The sequence below is a fragment of the Pavona decussata genome, unplaced genomic scaffold, assembly GCF_977016875.1.
Source record: "Pavona decussata unplaced genomic scaffold, jaPavDecu1.1 SCAFFOLD_198, whole genome shotgun sequence".
In the NCBI taxonomy this organism is placed as follows: domain Eukaryota; kingdom Metazoa; phylum Cnidaria; class Anthozoa; order Scleractinia; family Agariciidae; genus Pavona; species Pavona decussata.
The window spans coordinates 1,420,108-1,436,639 of record NW_028145606.1 but is presented as its reverse complement, the minus strand read 5'-3'; the positions used below and the strand labels follow the sequence as shown (position 1 = coordinate 1,436,639).

At 38.5% G+C, this 16,532-nt stretch overlaps 2 protein-coding genes across 2 annotated transcripts in view; both read right to left on the bottom strand.

The window, feature by feature from the left end:
- The window catches only part of LOC146461486 (serine/threonine-protein kinase ATR-like), a 99,260-nt gene extending 86,000 nt beyond the window's left edge, over positions 1–13,260 (bottom strand). The window contains exons 1-2 of the mRNA XM_085086916.1: positions 13,020–13,260; positions 11,457–11,548 (exon numbers count right to left, since the gene is read on the bottom strand). Of these exons, the coding sequence (XP_084943042.1) occupies positions 11,457–11,548; positions 13,020–13,096 (169 nt within the window). The 5' untranslated portion in view covers positions 13,097–13,260. The remainder of the gene's footprint in view (positions 1–11,456; positions 11,549–13,019) is intronic.
- LOC146461487 (uncharacterized) lies at positions 452–6,857 on the bottom strand. Its single transcript, XM_085086920.1, has 8 exons — positions 5,046–6,857; positions 4,468–4,682; positions 3,463–4,006; positions 2,884–3,319; positions 2,569–2,740; positions 2,053–2,201; positions 1,341–1,544; positions 452–606 (listed from the first exon to the last, which is right to left on the bottom strand). The coding sequence occupies exons 1-8, from the start codon at positions 5,511–5,513 to the stop codon at positions 452–454; spliced, it is 2,343 nt and encodes a 780-aa protein (XP_084943046.1). The 5' UTR covers positions 5,514–6,857.
- Positions 13,261–16,532: the final 3,272 nt, after the last annotated feature.

Here is a 16,532-nt window from a genome sequence, read left to right as displayed (position 1 = left end):
ACTTACTGAATCCATAAAGTCAAAATTACATCTTAATCCCTTCTGTCAACTCCCAAACAAAACCTAGCTTTTTGAGGGGTGCCTTTGGAAATGTTAAAGCAGAAATGCCCACGATACCTATATATTTGTTATATTTATTTACTAGAGTAAACATCTGCAGCATTTGTTGCAAACAGGGATTTTTTTTTATATGATTGTGCATTTGCTTGAATCAAGACATATATTAGTTTATAGACCACTTTACAATGGACACTTGTAAGATCAATATTGTTTTTTACAAAAATAATAATACCAATAATAATTGGAAAAAGTCAACATTCAGTAAATATAATTCAGAAAAACTAGCAAATAATTCCTTTTTGTATATAATTAAAGGGGAAAATGTTTGTTAAATATTTATTGTTTACAGCAATGACATCTCAAATTTTTAAGCAATCCCAGCCATCATGCATCAACTAGTAGGGTTGGGTCGGGATCTCGAATTTCCTCTTGGCTGTACTGTTCGTCTATCGCCCCCTCTTGGTTGGCTTCTGCGTCCTCTTTTGCTTTTTGTTGTTGTAGCACTTGATGTACTATGTTCGTGAAGGAGGGCATCTTGTTGTTCAGCTGAAATAGATGATTTTAGTAATGAACAATTCACGAATCCTTCAGCAGTATGTCACTCAGTTAGTCCTTCTTGTTGTCCCATGTGCTGAGCTATTTACAAATCCTTTGTTTTCTCATTTGCATAGACCATCAGATGAGAAAATGAAAACTGTAGGCCTACCAGGAGACACCGGCTATGTTCACAATTCATTTCGTACCGACTCAGAATTCTATAATCTTTTACAGAGTGAACAAGGCTAGGAAAATTAACAATAAGTTTTTCAAATTTTTAATATCAAATATGTTTTGTGCCCTAAGGAGTCCTTTGGTTCCAATAGGCATGCCAATCAAGTCACACATTTACATACATCACCAATACATGAATTTGTGGAAGGTGCCTGAAAGCTCTGTGGGAACCGTAAGCAAGCACAGAGTGTACATGTAGCTGCATGAGGGGCAACCACAAGGCACCAGAAAACTTGATATCTCGATGCAAAAATTAACTTCTAGCATGTAGCAATACTGACCTAAAGGGAAGGAGAGGGATGGGAGCAGGATGCTTTTTCATTGACTGAGCAGAGCAGTGTAGGCGAAATGACGTGACCTCATCAGGAGAGCTGTAAATTTACCGAGGCCCTGTGCAAGACCTCAGAGCTCCCTGCATAATTTAGTGAAGTAGAACACTGGCCAGTACTACACACTTTAGCCTCACCTAAATTATATTAAGCACCATTATATGATCACATTGTGCTCACCTGAGGGATACAACTTTGTATTCTCTTTCTGCGTTCGTTCATTAAAACGTTTCACTGCCTCTTCCTTATTCGCTCGGTCAGGAAACTGAGAGGTGAGTGGTTTGGGAATGTCTTCATTATACTTCTCAAATACGGCCTTTAACTGAGACATATCTTTTTCACTGGTCATGGTGAACAAGAGTTCCTTTATTTCCTGAACATAGCCTGGTACAACAAAACAATGATAAAAAGTTGAGGTTACCATGAGCAACGTATGAACTCTCTGTAACCCTTTTACTCCCAGAAATTATGAAAATATGGGATATATGATGTGTTTCTAACTGTAGGTGATTATAAGGAATGACAGTGATGATGTACACCTGAAGGGTACTTAAGGTCACATGGCTTGTTTTTCTAATAGAAGTCATGATTTTCCTTATACTTTTGTTCTGCTTACCACTAGAAGTAAAAGGGCTAAATACGTTTACCCCAAATAATGATCAGCATTTAATTTCTCCTCACAATACCAGTGTTTGATAAACTATTCAGATCATAAGAACAAAGGAAATGACCACCACATAACATGCATATTGAGAACCTAATTCTCTCAACTAGTCCCACAACAAACATGTTGAGAATAGTAGGGAGAATATACACATGTTGCTATAAATTAAAGGGTTGTATGTTACTTGTAATATATGTTTGAATTCTAGAAATTTTACATCATATTTACCATATGTTGGAGGTACAGCTATCTCTCTTACTACTTCCTCTCCAAGCTTAAACTTGGGATATGTAACTTTCATGCACTGTTTCCCATCTTTGGATGTTTGTCGTTCTCTATGGATGTTCTCGTTGAAGTGAAGGGCAGCCAACACATGTCTAATAAATCAAAGAAACAAATGGCATATAATTATATGCAAGGAAAGACATGGTCCAGTGTGACTAAACTTTCAATGATAACATATCACAAAATTGAAAACAAAATGACAAATCCTGCCATTGGTACACCTTACTACATGTATTTGAATATCACAGGTGCATCAAACACAATAGATAATCACAAGAAATTTCTTCCCAGAGATCCTTCAAGCCAGGATACATAATTACAGTGTATGTATGCATATGAATTACTGGTAATCAAAGGTGAGTCTGGATAGATGTGTTCAACAAAATAAACTCGCTAAGTGGGCTCGAAACAGTATGTGGTCACTGTTACATGTAATTGAATTACAAGTTATAGACATACCTACAAAATGTTCCCATCCATGAAAAGCAAATCATTTTAGGATGCCAGTGGTTGAGGGTGGCATGAAAACCTTCCAAGCAACTGGTTTGCGCATCTCCAGACAGTTGTTTGATGTCATTGACAAGCCTGGTGCTTGTGAGTAGATTGTTTAGCTTGTCATAGGCTGCTGTACCTTATAAACAAGTAACACTACATTTGTAATAACTATTACTAATAATATTGAAAATGACTGATTGACAAACAAAACAAAATCAAGACAATAATATACAACAATAATGAAAAAAGAATTAAAAACTCTGGGAAACACTGAGATACCTATTTTAATCCACTTTCGCCTGTCAATCTCCTCATGCGCACACTTTTTAAACAGGGAATTGTCATGTCCATCATGTTTGTTTGCCACATGTCTCATCAATGATTTCCACTTTGCAGCAATCATGGCCTGAAATCCCTGTTTTGTTGATGTGGCACACCAATATAAATGGTTCCGCACCCCTTTTATCCAGTCCCCAATTCTCTCACAACCTTTTTGTTTACTTAACTTTAACATGGCCTTTCCAATTGACCGGGCAACATGCCAAATGTCAAAGTAGTGGGCGGTGTTGGGCTGGCACTCTCTTATCCATTTGGCAATACCTCTATGCCTGTCTGACACGAAAACTGCAATTTTGAGGCCAACTGATATTAGGTAAGCGAATGCTCTCTTGGCACCTTCAAGTTCCATTGGTGAACTTCCACCAGTTTCATTTGCCTAATGACAACAAAATTTAAAGAGAAATGTTGATCAACTATCAATACATATATCTTAGGGGTGAGGGGAGAGCCATTTTAGAAATCTTATCTTTCTTGTTGAGCAGATAAACAGTCATGTAATACATGTTCATAACAATTTACCTGAAGAAGTTCAAAATGAACAACTTTCAGCACGGTAGAGCTAAACATTGTGTATGCTCCATATTTGGCACTATGGCCCATTGAGTCAAAACGGCCATCACCACTCCAAATGACATCTTTCATGTCCTTCAACTTCGCAATGAGGGAGGCCCGGTATCTTTCCCAATACTTCAAAATCACTGGGAAGAGGAATGTCTTCTGGTGGTTGAAGTAGGTTCGGGCACTGTAAGCTGCTAGCCCCAGGTGCTTAAAAACCAGTAACACTTTGCTGATGGAGGCACCAGCCATTAGAACAGCAAAACTAAGTAAGATATTCCCAGCTGGATACTTTCCCATTATTAGTGGCTGTGACCTCCACTGATAACTAGAATCACCACAGTTGGGGCAGTGCTGTTCCACTGACACCATTATCCCATTCTGTTTCATGGTGACTGCTGGGTTTTTTCGTCGGCACACAAAGCAGAATAGTGTGAAGATCTCAATCAACTTGCAGTAGAAGACGATAAATGCTGGGCCATCATGAGTGGGTCTATCTGGATCAACCCTGAAAATAAATGTTTTACAATTAATTGATTAATCAAATTAATTAATTGATCAAATGTTTTATTACTTGATTAATATTACAATACAATACACCCCTCAGGGGTTTTCAGGACTAATTTATTTACAACACAGTGTTTGGGAGACTTTAGCCATACTGCTTGTTACGCAGTTTACAATTAATTCCGGAAGTGAATGATGCCCCCATCCAGAACAAGGCCAAACCACAACACCGGGGACAACATCCCCGAAACCCAGGACAAGTATTGGCCTTGTGTATTTGGCAGATGGCAATACCCCTTTACAATAATATTACTGACTCAAACTAGTCTGACATATGATATACTTCAAAATAATAAAGTGTAATGAAATTGATGGATTAGAGACATAAAATCAATTTTAAGAAAAACATGACACTCCTGTTTTCATCCAGACCATTTAGAAATAAAATGACACTTTTCGTACCTGACTGTGTTCTTGGGTTCATTTTCTAATGTATCCTCATCAACACTTTCATCAGTGGATGCAGCACTGTCTTCCAGACTAGCCCAGTCAGTTTCTTCCTCAATTTCATGGTCCTCGTCACTATTAAACTCAGTAGATGGGTCTTCATGTACTGGATTCAGAGGCGCATCATCTTCTAATGGGACACTTTCCTCTTCTGGTCCTGACTCTGTTGTCTGTTTATTAAACATAAGAGCAGATTACGTCAAGCTGATCATTTGGTAAAAACTTTAAAATATTCACAATTTGATAAAAATTTCAGACTCACAATGTATTAAACTGCCTTATATTTCAGCATTCTAATTCTTAAATTTGCATGTCAGTGATTTGTGGTTACCTCATGCTTTAGGCACACTATAGCCTTCAGGCAGAATTATGACAGAGCACTCCCTTAAATGATTTAGGCACACAAAATTTTATCATGATTAGCAGTTTTTAGACATTAATTTTTTTCACAGATGTGACAGAATAGTCATCCATCCTAGGCTAAGGGGTACATGTACACATTCAAAGGTCTATACATTTTAAGTTCTACTCACCTGTAAATTTTGTAATTCCTTGAGTTGAATTTGTAACCTTTTACAGTTCTTTTTCAAGCGGGTATGCTGCCTCTTCAAAGCCTTCCTCTTCTTCGAATGCTCAGCACATTTGTTGCACTTTGGCCGTTGTGCTGGTGTGACATCTCCAGGTACAGTGGACCCAACAGAGGAGTGCAATGGGGTGCCAATCACAGCACTTGTGTCCACATCTATGGGTAGGTCACACCCATCATCATTCAAAGGGCTTTCCAAATGTGTGACATCAACATCAGACGCTGTTGTGCCATCTTGTGGCACTGTGGGTGTAGCTTGGGTGGTAGTTATTGGGGACGTATCCACATCCATACTCTGCAGTGGCGGGACTTCACCACTACTTGTGCTTGTACAAGTACTTGAGGAGGCAGAAATACTTTTAGATAATTTTTTCCTGCATTTTCTGGGAGCACTGCTTTCACACATCTCTCTCATAAGCTGACCATAAAATAAGATAAAAAAAATTGTTTATGTCAGGTTCCCTTGAACGTTAAAAGGAAAATAAATTACATGTAAAAGGCAGGGCAAGCACCACACACCCAGTCACTGAAAAATGTCTGAATGGCTATGATGCCAAAATGATACATTTAAAATAATTAATGGATTGTAAAAAAAAATACAACGGTTCGCCAGGCACATTATATAAATTTACAAAGATTATAAACATGGAATTTAGCCATCAGCATAACAAATTATCATCCCAGCTCATAATCTATATCAAAAGAAAATCTCGAAAAAAAACAAGATAAAATCTCAAAGCGTGTAAAGAAACCAAATTCATTTAAATTCCTCGGTCGAAATTATTGCTCATGATGTCAGAGATTTCCCTATTAAATAGGAAATTGCTCATTATTATATAGTGGAAAACAAATTTAATGTTACACAGCTGTCACTTTGCTTGCGACATACGCGACTATTCCGCACGTGTTTATTAGTGGTCCAAACTTTTTTGCGAGCGCTCCGAGCGACAGGCAAAACTGAGCTCCGAGTCTTCAAGAAATGTACTTAAAACTGAAGTTAGAATATCACTTTAATTAACTGAAATCGTTAAAAATGCACCTTTAGAAAAATCTCCAACAAATGTACATTTATATGTTCAAAGTACATGCCGCTGCGATCCACGTCAAAAAATCAAAACTTACCTTTCTGCGCTTTCGAGAAGTAAGAGGAGAGGAGCTTGGAAGTACCGTATCCCTTGTAGGAACTGATCCTTTTATCAAACTCCTTTTTAACTGTAAGGTATCGCCACTTTCTCCAACTAAGGCAAGAGGTAAGTGCTCATAGCAGCTGTCTTCAAAGTGAACTGAACACAGAGCCGACCACTTTGAAGGAGTGAAATCCTTCCGATGTCTACGGACGAACCGTGTCCATTTCTGTCATGAAACTTCATCCCGAGGGAAATTGTGCATCGACACACCTGGTGTGTGTGTATTATTCTTACAGCTCACATCATTCGGGAACCCAGCAACACAATATGTTCCCCCGCTCTTCTTGTCTTTTCCCTTCGACGCCATAGTTGACTCGTTTTACCACAGTTTACTACGTCACTGACATGTAATCTGATCGTTTTGGCCGCGCGCGGCAAAGAGCCATATTTTAGCCGCTCGATCGGATCTTAATTCTCGAAAAAGTTGGTTACGGAAAGGCCGCAGGTGACTTAAACCGATTATTTCTGATTTAAAATACAATAAATTAATAAGAAATACAAAAAAAATTTTCGTTTCATATGCACTTTAAGGATCATGGTGCCTCCTATTAATACCAAAGTACTTTTGCACAATGTATGACTATGTGGGAAAAGCAGATCTCAACAAAGGCTATTGGAATCCAAAAAGAAAACTTGGGGTTAAATAACCATGCATTATTTTTTTCCAAGATAACGAGCAACAATAATTCAAAAAAGATTTCAAATACATCACGATATGTGGCTTTTTTTTTCCAAATTGGGACTTAATGAAATCTCTGAAAAATGCAGTTACTGTAGCCTTAATTTCCTTTTCAAATTTCAAGAGCCCTTGCTAAGATCTGCTTTTCCTGCATACTCATTACCCCTGCAAAAATATATTTTAATTAAGAGCCACCATCCTTATGAAATCAGAGTGCTCAGACTATCCTGAGATATGCAGAACTTATGTACAGTAGCAAAAGGAGTCCCCCGTCCTTAAAACAGCTAACATCAGCAGTCCAACAGGCTTCATTTAGGGGTATGAATATACAGCGTCATCTCAGAGAGAGAGGCTTATAATTATTTGGAATTTTCTGGTTGATCGAACAAAATATCTTTCAAATACATGTACAAGAAGTACCATCATTGAATGATTGCAAAGCACTCCAAGAGATTTTATACAGCCACACAACACTGTAAATTTAACATTGGAGACACTGCCCAACAAACTTTAGAATGTTGGCAGTAGGCAGTAGTTCACAATTTCGCTCCTTCAGGGTGGGGTGGGGGTTTCATGTACAGCTAATCACTCCACACTGTAAAATCTCAAAGTTCCCATGCTTAAAGTTGGGAAGAAAAACTAATGAACATTTGACAAGACATCCTGGGAGCAACTGCCTGATCTCGCTTATACCTGTGTTAACCTGTTTTACACTGTTATGTTGTCCAACCAATTTCGTAACACTAAATTCCTTCCAATAGTAGTTAGACTCCTTCCCCACCCCACCCCTCTCCTCCCCAGAACTCCCACACCATAAAGCAAATCCTCCCTGAATATAAATGCAAGCCTTTATAAAAGCCTTTGGAACAAATAAGCTACAGTATTTGCGATTATGCCCTAATGGAAATATATTATTTTGTGTATTCATAAACGAGTTGTTGTTCTTATTTTCCGCAGTTATGTTTTTTTCTATTACTGATTAGTGTCCAGTATTGAATTGTTTTCTTTTATTATTGCTTTTATTCTTGTTGTCATATTAGTGCTCATGTTTGTTCTACCTGTACATGCATGTACTGTATGCAATATTGTTTTTTCAATAAAATTAATAATAAAAAAATGTCCATTAAAAACTAATAAGCCCAAGGCTTAAAATCAGAATTTCTTTAAAATTAGGTGTACTGGATCTATTGGTGGGAGCACTGTCCTGTGAAATGATACATGTGATCACCATACACTGTACCTTGATTCTTGGTGAGAGGAATTTGTTTAAAGGCTACTACTTAGGGTGCAAAAATCTAAAATGACTTTGGTGAGGGTTTCATGTATTAATAGTGCTTGCTAGGATATTAAGCCACACATGATAGGAAAAAAATACTGTCAGTCAACTGATCCAACAAGAAATACTTGATTTCAGCAAGAAAGGTGATAAGATAACTTGGCCAACATGTATAAAGACCAGATTCAAGATCTCACGTTTTGAGCATTAGGTCCCCCAATCCCCAATAAAAAAAATCTTTTTCTACCCTCCCTCCCCCCCCCCCCCCCCCACCATCACCACCGATACAGCTGAACTGTTTCGTTACAAACTAACACACTGATTGAACAATACTCTAAAGGCTGATTTAGACGGTACAACTTTTGCTTACGACTGTCGCATGCGATTTCTGGAGAGCGTGCTGCTCACGTCTTGCAAAACATTGCACACAACTCTCGTACCTACGATTGTCATAAAAATCCTACAACATGTTTTTGCGACGTACACGACAGTCGTAAGTGAGTTGTAGGCCTGTCATTAGCTTTCCGCATGCGACAAAGTCGTACCATGTAAATCGCCCTTAAAAGAGTTACCTGATACAGTGCAGGCCAGAATTAAGCGAACTACGCAGACGCGTTTTATACGCAGCAAAAACGCGTATGCGCGTATTTTTAGACGCGTATAAATGTGCGCGTTTTTGCCATTGTTATTCATCGCCGTAAGTTCTCTTTGTGTGGTATTGTCAAACAAAACAAAAGAATTCAACCGGTTAACGACAACCACAAAATTAGCATTTTATGGACTTTTATGAAATCAGCCAGCGACAGCTATCATATTTCGAATCTTATCCGCTTCGTAAATACTGGCGACTTTAAAAACAACTCCTAGCCGATATTGAATATTCACCGTATGTCATAGAAAATATAAATCTAAGCTAATTAGTCGAATACTACGTGTTCGAAATCAAAGCGCTCTGTGCGCGAACTCGTGAATGATAGCTGAGTGTTTCGAGTTATGCCTTCAAATTTTTAAAAATTACACGCACATTGTGACTCGAAAGAGAGCGTTTCGAGGTTTCTTCGAGGGGGTAAAAATGGCACAAGTTGGCTATAATTGGAAAGGCACTGTGGCTCCCGTGTTGATTGAATAAAAAAACATCTAGTTTTCCTTCCAAGAACCTCCGTACATCGCGTTGTTGTCGAATGAAACCTGACACGTGTGCAGGAATTTGGTTGCCTAGCATGTGACTGACATCTTCCCGATGTTATCAGCGTGGCAATTTCTTCCTACGTCGAAACGACGGCTTCTGTCAGTGTCTTACAACGTTAGAAGAGGCTTTCAATCTTGCAAAAGTTGCTATTATGGCTTTATCCAAGTGAACGTAAATATAGGAATGCATCAAGCGTTGCGGTACCCAGTAGACTCTCAGTGTTTTACGGTTAGGTTTGTTCCGGGGAATCGATCTTATCGCTCACACTAGACCCGAATGAAATTTTGCAAAATTAAAGTTTCCTATTTTACCTTAAGCCTTTAACCAACGGAATTGCCTTGGATCTTTAAAGTAAACTGAACGATTACATTTTGCGGCCGGAGATAGTAAATGCTTGAGGTAGAATGAGGGAAAGCTAGTTCACGGTAAGTCAGCAAATCTGAACCGGAGCACGCGAGAGGAGCGAAGTCTGTTGAAAATCATTTGGTGGATTGACTGATTTTATTCCGGGTCATAATTTATTTGTTTACTCTATAAGATTTACCCACAAATACTGTATTATTCTCTAACTACCCGAATCATCATTGCGGCAAGGAATAAATAAGAATAGCGTTTAGAAATATAAACAAACAAGTTAAATCCTTTCACGGTCTACCTACGCAGAGCTCGTTTCGCAAAGGACAGATCTTTAATTAAATTTAGAAACTCTGCACTCCCGGCGTTTTATTCCTCTTTTAGCTTGTCACACACAGAAGTCTGACTGTTGTAGTCCGTTTCGTTTCGTAAGCCTCGCGGCAATTTTTTTTTAAAAGTTCTTCCATGCGCTCAACAACATGAAGTTGTTCTTGCGCTGAGCTGGTTCTACAAGAAAGTCGGCAAGTGAAGTCATACTTTGTCAAACCCTTCTGAAAGGCTTTTCCCAGGCAATTCAAAAGAACAATGAAAGATCAACAATATGAAAACAATGAGCTAGCTCATACATACTAATGCGTCTGACTAGACGCGCATCTGCAGATTTTTAGACGGGTATACGCGTCCGCAGCGGACGCGTTTTACGCGTATGTTTTGGTTCGCTTAATTCTGGCCTGCACTGTAGTTCTGCTACATGTAGCTTTTATGTTAGCTTTGTAGAGTGCTATGCAAAAATTCAGGATGATCATACCTGTCTCTTCAGAGAGTTCTCTCACCCCACCCTCCGGGGTCCGAAATTGCGCTTTCCTGGTCGCCAATGCGACTAAAAATTTTGCACTGGCGACCAGAATTTCACAACTGGTTGCCAGCGGGCGATTAACTATTTCATGCCACGATCATTATACAAACAATAACTTTGATTTTCAGCCAAATCGCGAAAAAATAAAATTCAAAGCTGCCCGCCAATTGGTCACTTACTATTTACCTTTCCACTGCTTTTGAAGTATAAAACCGATTTTCCTGTTATTATAAATCTATCACAACGTTTCACAGCTCGAGCAGTCGTTGAAAAAAAAAAAGGCGGCGAAGATTCGCAGAAATGCTGCCAGTTGTGGCCTGGTGCGAGCAATATGGCGATCCATCGATCGTCGTGACAGAACGCGAAAGGAAAGATTGTTTTGAACACAGAGCAGAGAACCAAACGGCAGTTTTTCAATTTGGTACATTTCTTCTCCAAAAGGTAGAGACAAGGCAAGATATAAAGTTGACTTGAAACATTTAGCAGTCTTATGAAACTGCGTATATATAGCCGGCATTCGATTCATTCGTCGTGGTTTATCAGTGGTAGGTGTATAAATCGCCATTGCGGCCCCAAACATGTTCTCTTCGTTCTGATTCTTAAAAGAAAAATTGGCGACCAGAATTTTCCATCTGGCAACCAAAAATTTTGGTTTGTGTTTCGCTGCGAAGGAAAAATTTTATTGACACTTTTTGGCGACCACATTTTTCCATATGGCGACTGAAAAAAAAAATTTCAGTCGCCACTTGGCGCCTGCCTAAAAAAGTTAATTTCGGACCCTGGCCCTCCCCTCCCCACCTCAAGGTTCTTTGCTCACCTGCATCCAAATCAGTTAATATGTTGTTGATGAACTCACACAGCAGTTTTCTCATTTCCTTTGCTGACATGTAATGCTCTTGAGTGCTAAGACTGTGTAATTCAACAAACAGTTGGAAAGCAATCAGTTTGTCAAATGTTAAACTGACAAAAAAAATACATGTAATGCTCATTATTATAAGCAAGGATTACAATGTAATAAACATTTGAATAGAAACAAAATTTGGTGTTCTCCTGTTATCTAACAACCTTTGATGGATTTTAACTGACATATAAAGATAAAGAATGAGAATGATAAATTATTCAGTGTATTACAATTACCAGTTCGGATGCTCTACCACTGAGCTACAAGAGACTCGTAGGAGCTAAGGCCATTAAACTAGATCATGGGACAAACATCCTGAATACTGCTAGGATTGGAATAAAGAATTTGGTTCAAAATACAAAGCTGCATCCTCTTTGTTGTTGTTGTTGTTGCTGTTGTTGCAAACTCAGATATACAGTAGTTATTGTAACCATGATCCAAATGGAAAACTCAATCAGTTTTCAAAAAAGTAGGAAAGCCCTTTCCCTCTTCTTGCAAAAAAGCAAGATTTAACCAAAGATTTACTTAAATAAACTTTGGACAACAAAGCAAAAATTAAGAATCATTAAACTGTGCTTAACTGAAATAAAATCTAGGTAAAAGATCACAAAGATGTATATTGTTTAGAAAGGGCCTATTTCCATTGGCTTGAACACTCTGAAATGGGAAAAATACGCAACCAGGTGATACCAGGTACCACCTGGTTGCACATTATATTACAAGCTATCGATGGCAAATGATAAAAGGTAACAGAACACTCTTTGTCAACTGTCAATATCGACCAATTAAATGATAGGGATATCGATTGGTATGGATTGTCAACATCAATCATCTATTTCCTCTATTGGATTCCCAGAGTCACTAGCCACTGGCCTAGTGTCTTGCCCGGATAGGGGGTGGGGGGGGGAATCCTCTATATGGCCTTTACAGGGACGTGCCACCAGATAAGGTATCACTTTTGGCCCCCTCTGCACTGAACAGGGTATAAAACTTCAAGCACATCTGTACCTAATCAGGGTCTGTTATTGAGTATTTAACAATCTGAAATCGAAGACATTCATGTGTATTCATTTAAAGGGTCATCAGTTAACATTTTCAAGCCAAGAAATTAGCACTATTGTTTTCAGTATCCAAATAGGGACTTTTAGAAAATAGAAAGTATTGTCCTAGGCATGCAGGAGTGGTATTTAAGGTTGTTTCTGTCCTTAACAGGGTCAGGGTTTCAAACCCGCCCCCCCCCCCCCCTACATTGTATACCCAAACATTGGGGGGGGGGGGGGGTGTCAAGCCCCTGTGATCGCTATAAGATGCACATTCAAACAAATTAAACCTAACAAACAATTAGTTTCTGTCCAAATCCTGCGCTGATTTTCGTTGATTAAGACCCCCATACGTAACTTTGGTGACTCTGTTACATTTTCATTTCAGAACCCAAGCAAATTAAGCTTAAAGCTCCAATACAACGCAGTCGAGGCCTACCTTTCGATGTTTCTCCTAGCGGATAAACTCGCCAAAATTGGAGCGAGTTTCTCGCTTATCAGACTGGAACCCGCCATGAGTAGCTCCTGATCGTTGTATTAAAGGAAAACCGTCCTATCTATCTTGGGGGAACGACATTACGCTACTTGGGAACTTGAAAACTTGTAAATTGCACTCGATTTCTTGAACAACTTGTATTCCATCGCGTTTCTCCCGCCGTATTGTGGAACCGTGGAGAGACTGGGTTGAACTCGTCGGAAGAGATAGACGAGATAGGACCGCAGAGCATGCAGAGGGTCTTTCGCTTTACTATAGAGCGTTTTCATTCACGTGACTACTGACCATATTGGTTTACTGAAACAAAAGAAAGTATTTGCATAAAAATAGAGTTCAATTCCCAGAGGTTTAGTTACGGTAAAAGATATTTTATAGCGAACAAAACATTACACCTGCCCAAAATGTCTGCTTTAAAAAAAGAAGAGGAACGCGTAATGCAACAGTTTATTTCGGTTGGAACTTGTTGTTTACACATTGAGTACATGGGCTGCGAAATTTAATCTGCCGAATTAGACTGATCGAGACGCCTGTCCGTTTGCGTGGGTAGGTAACAGAAGCAGTATCTACATCGGAGTCTCAACCGCCGCTTAAGTGTCGCAAAATGCGGCAGACTCTGTCGAGCTTAACAATTACAAAATAAATTGATCCGCACTTCTCTTCATGCCCAACCTTACTAATCAATTCGTTCCAGTACGTCAGCGAAATGGCGTTCGAATCAGCCCTCTGTAAACAATGGCTTCTGGTAAACAAGAATGATGTGCGCAGTAGTTGGTGTTTAAGAAAATAGTTATTATAAAGATAGGAGCTATTAGTTTGATTTTTGACAAATGATGATAAAGCACTTCTTACATTAGAAACTAGGTCCTGTTGCTCTGGAAAAATATAATTGGTTATATTTCTCATGAACAAGTTTGTGTTTTTGGTAAACGTGTTGTCCTGAAGTGTTGGCGGAATAAATTGAATTTTTCCTGCATACGGCAGTTGTTATTCACCGATAAAAGAAAGAATGGTTTTAAAAACGAAAGAAGCCATACAAATAAGATAGTTAAAGTTATCTTTCATTGTATTTCACAAGTCTGTGTGCCAAGTCGCAAAAGACGTGGTTCACAACAGCTATTTTATAAAGCTGAGATTATTTGCGCAAGCACGACATTGTATTTAAATTTGCCATTACAAGACTGTGTTGCTTATGAAGCTATATGGACGTCACGAAAAGTCTTGGAACTGACTAACTTTCATAGATGGAAAACTTTAGAGGCCAATTAGGCGTTTTGCGGTCTTTCCTAAGCTTTCATAGCATAAGCTATCTTTTTTAGTTACGTTACGGGATTGAAATTCACCCAGACAATTATTCATAAGTAGTGGATTCCAGAAATATAAGCATATATTAAAGAACAAGAAGATCTTTGAATTTCGTTTAATCATGGGCAAATCATTGTGGTTGAATCATAGCCATGAATCTTGATTGGCAATCCGCGATCTGCACATTCTAAATGACTCTCGTTTTGCTGAAGATTTCATCCGCCCAAATCCGTCCATATTTTAGAAAAGTGAAAGTCCGCGCTATGCCAAGTGGAAAAATAAGTCCAAAATGCGGTCATAATAAAATGAAATCAGCATAACGGTATTTTTTTATTACCAAGAGTTAGCGTGACTTTGGCGATTGCTATTTTCAAAACCACTTCTTGTTCTACATTTTTAGAAGCACAAGTGCGCGTCTTGCTAAAGATATTTTTCTAAATACCAATCTTAACTCAAAATAATGTATAATTTACATGTATCCTGAAAACGACGTATTCGTGGACTGGATACCAAGAAAAAGAAGTCACACCAAAGGGACTGGAACTAAGAGTTTCATTGCCCTTGACTCTTTTCCAATGAGTTTAAAACACTTGCGTGCCAATCTCAGCTTGTTTTCCTGTTATGGGAACCTGAAACTGCTAATCTTCCAAATTAACAATTGCTTGTTAGCCAATCGTCGATTAATGAGGTCATCAGCAGCCAATGGAAGATCTAAATGTCAACCTGTCATGTCAAACAGCCCCCACCCTATGAAGTCATCACCAACCAATAGCAAAGCGACATGTCAGCATTTTCCACACCCTCTTCTTTTAAACCTTTGTGCTGCTTTACTTCAAGGGCATTGTCTTTGGGGATACCGAAGGAACAACTTGGTTTGAGGTAAGTTCTCAAGTAGGTCATAAATTTAAACTGCGCTGAAGCTCGGAATGACGGTATCTCATCCTCTTTCGCAAGATTTGTAGCTGTCAATTGATACCCAAGTGGTCAACAGTGCCACAATTACTCTACTATACGTGCTGCATTGCTTCATTCAATGACCCAGCGCACAAGTCGCTCACTCACTCGCCTGCGGACTCTTGCGTGTAAGTTTAGGTCACTGAGGCTCGTGTGAGCTCAATAGTTGGAGTGATCTCAAATCAGACACAATTTCGACCTAGAAAGAATTAAAAAAAATTAATTTATGTTGCATTTTATACTATTGTTTAGATTAGATTTTATTGCTCTATAATTTAATCCCCCTTTTTTCCCTTTAATCTGTTTTGGTTGATGTCCGCATTCTGCTTCGTCTGAATACAAAGATAATTCGTACACTTCCATTGTTCAGTGTTCCCAAATTAAATAGCGAATTTTAATACATTTATATAATGGACATCCATTATACCTGCGTCACATAAATAATCCACAGAGAGTTGAATAAATTATCGCCTAAAGGACTGAAACCCTTTTCTTGGTGTCTCTTTAAATTAGTATTTTCAAATGATAGGCTGTTTCGTACTGTGGTTATTTCGTAATGAATGTTCTTTCGGAGCAGTAAATATCATTTTAACGTCTTGTTCTTAGTAGTTGCTTTTTCGCTTTGAGGTGACTGAACACCGTTTTGATAGACTTTGAGTATGTGTCATTCGTAAAGACGTTATGTAAGAAATATTGCAACTTAGAAGCTGAAACTTGGTAAAAGGAATGAATAGCAATGAAAGAGTTTTATTAATGACCAACATTGCCGCTTGGCAACATTTGAAAGTCTTTCTTAAAACCCAGTCATTAGATTTTGTCCTGAACTTGCACACAGCTTTCAATAAATATTTTTTATTGTTTGATACTAAGTTGAGCAAATTTTAACAAACGGTTTCGTAAAAAAGATTGTTCCTCAGAATTCTTTTTTCGACCTCTGTATTAAAGTTCTCGTTATTTGAAATGCGGTAAAAATAATAATTCTGCCAAATTTCATCATATTCTTATGAGAAGATTTTGAAAAATTCCCCATTGTGTACGTCGTCTTGAAAGGTCCAGATATAGAGCAATCTCAAATACCTTCCTTAGTACGCATAGGCCGACACAAGATAATTTCTCGGAAATTCGGATAATTCTACTTTCGTGTTCATTGGTGAATGGAATCTTGTTGTTGACAAAGATACGCTCCACAAAAAAGGCATG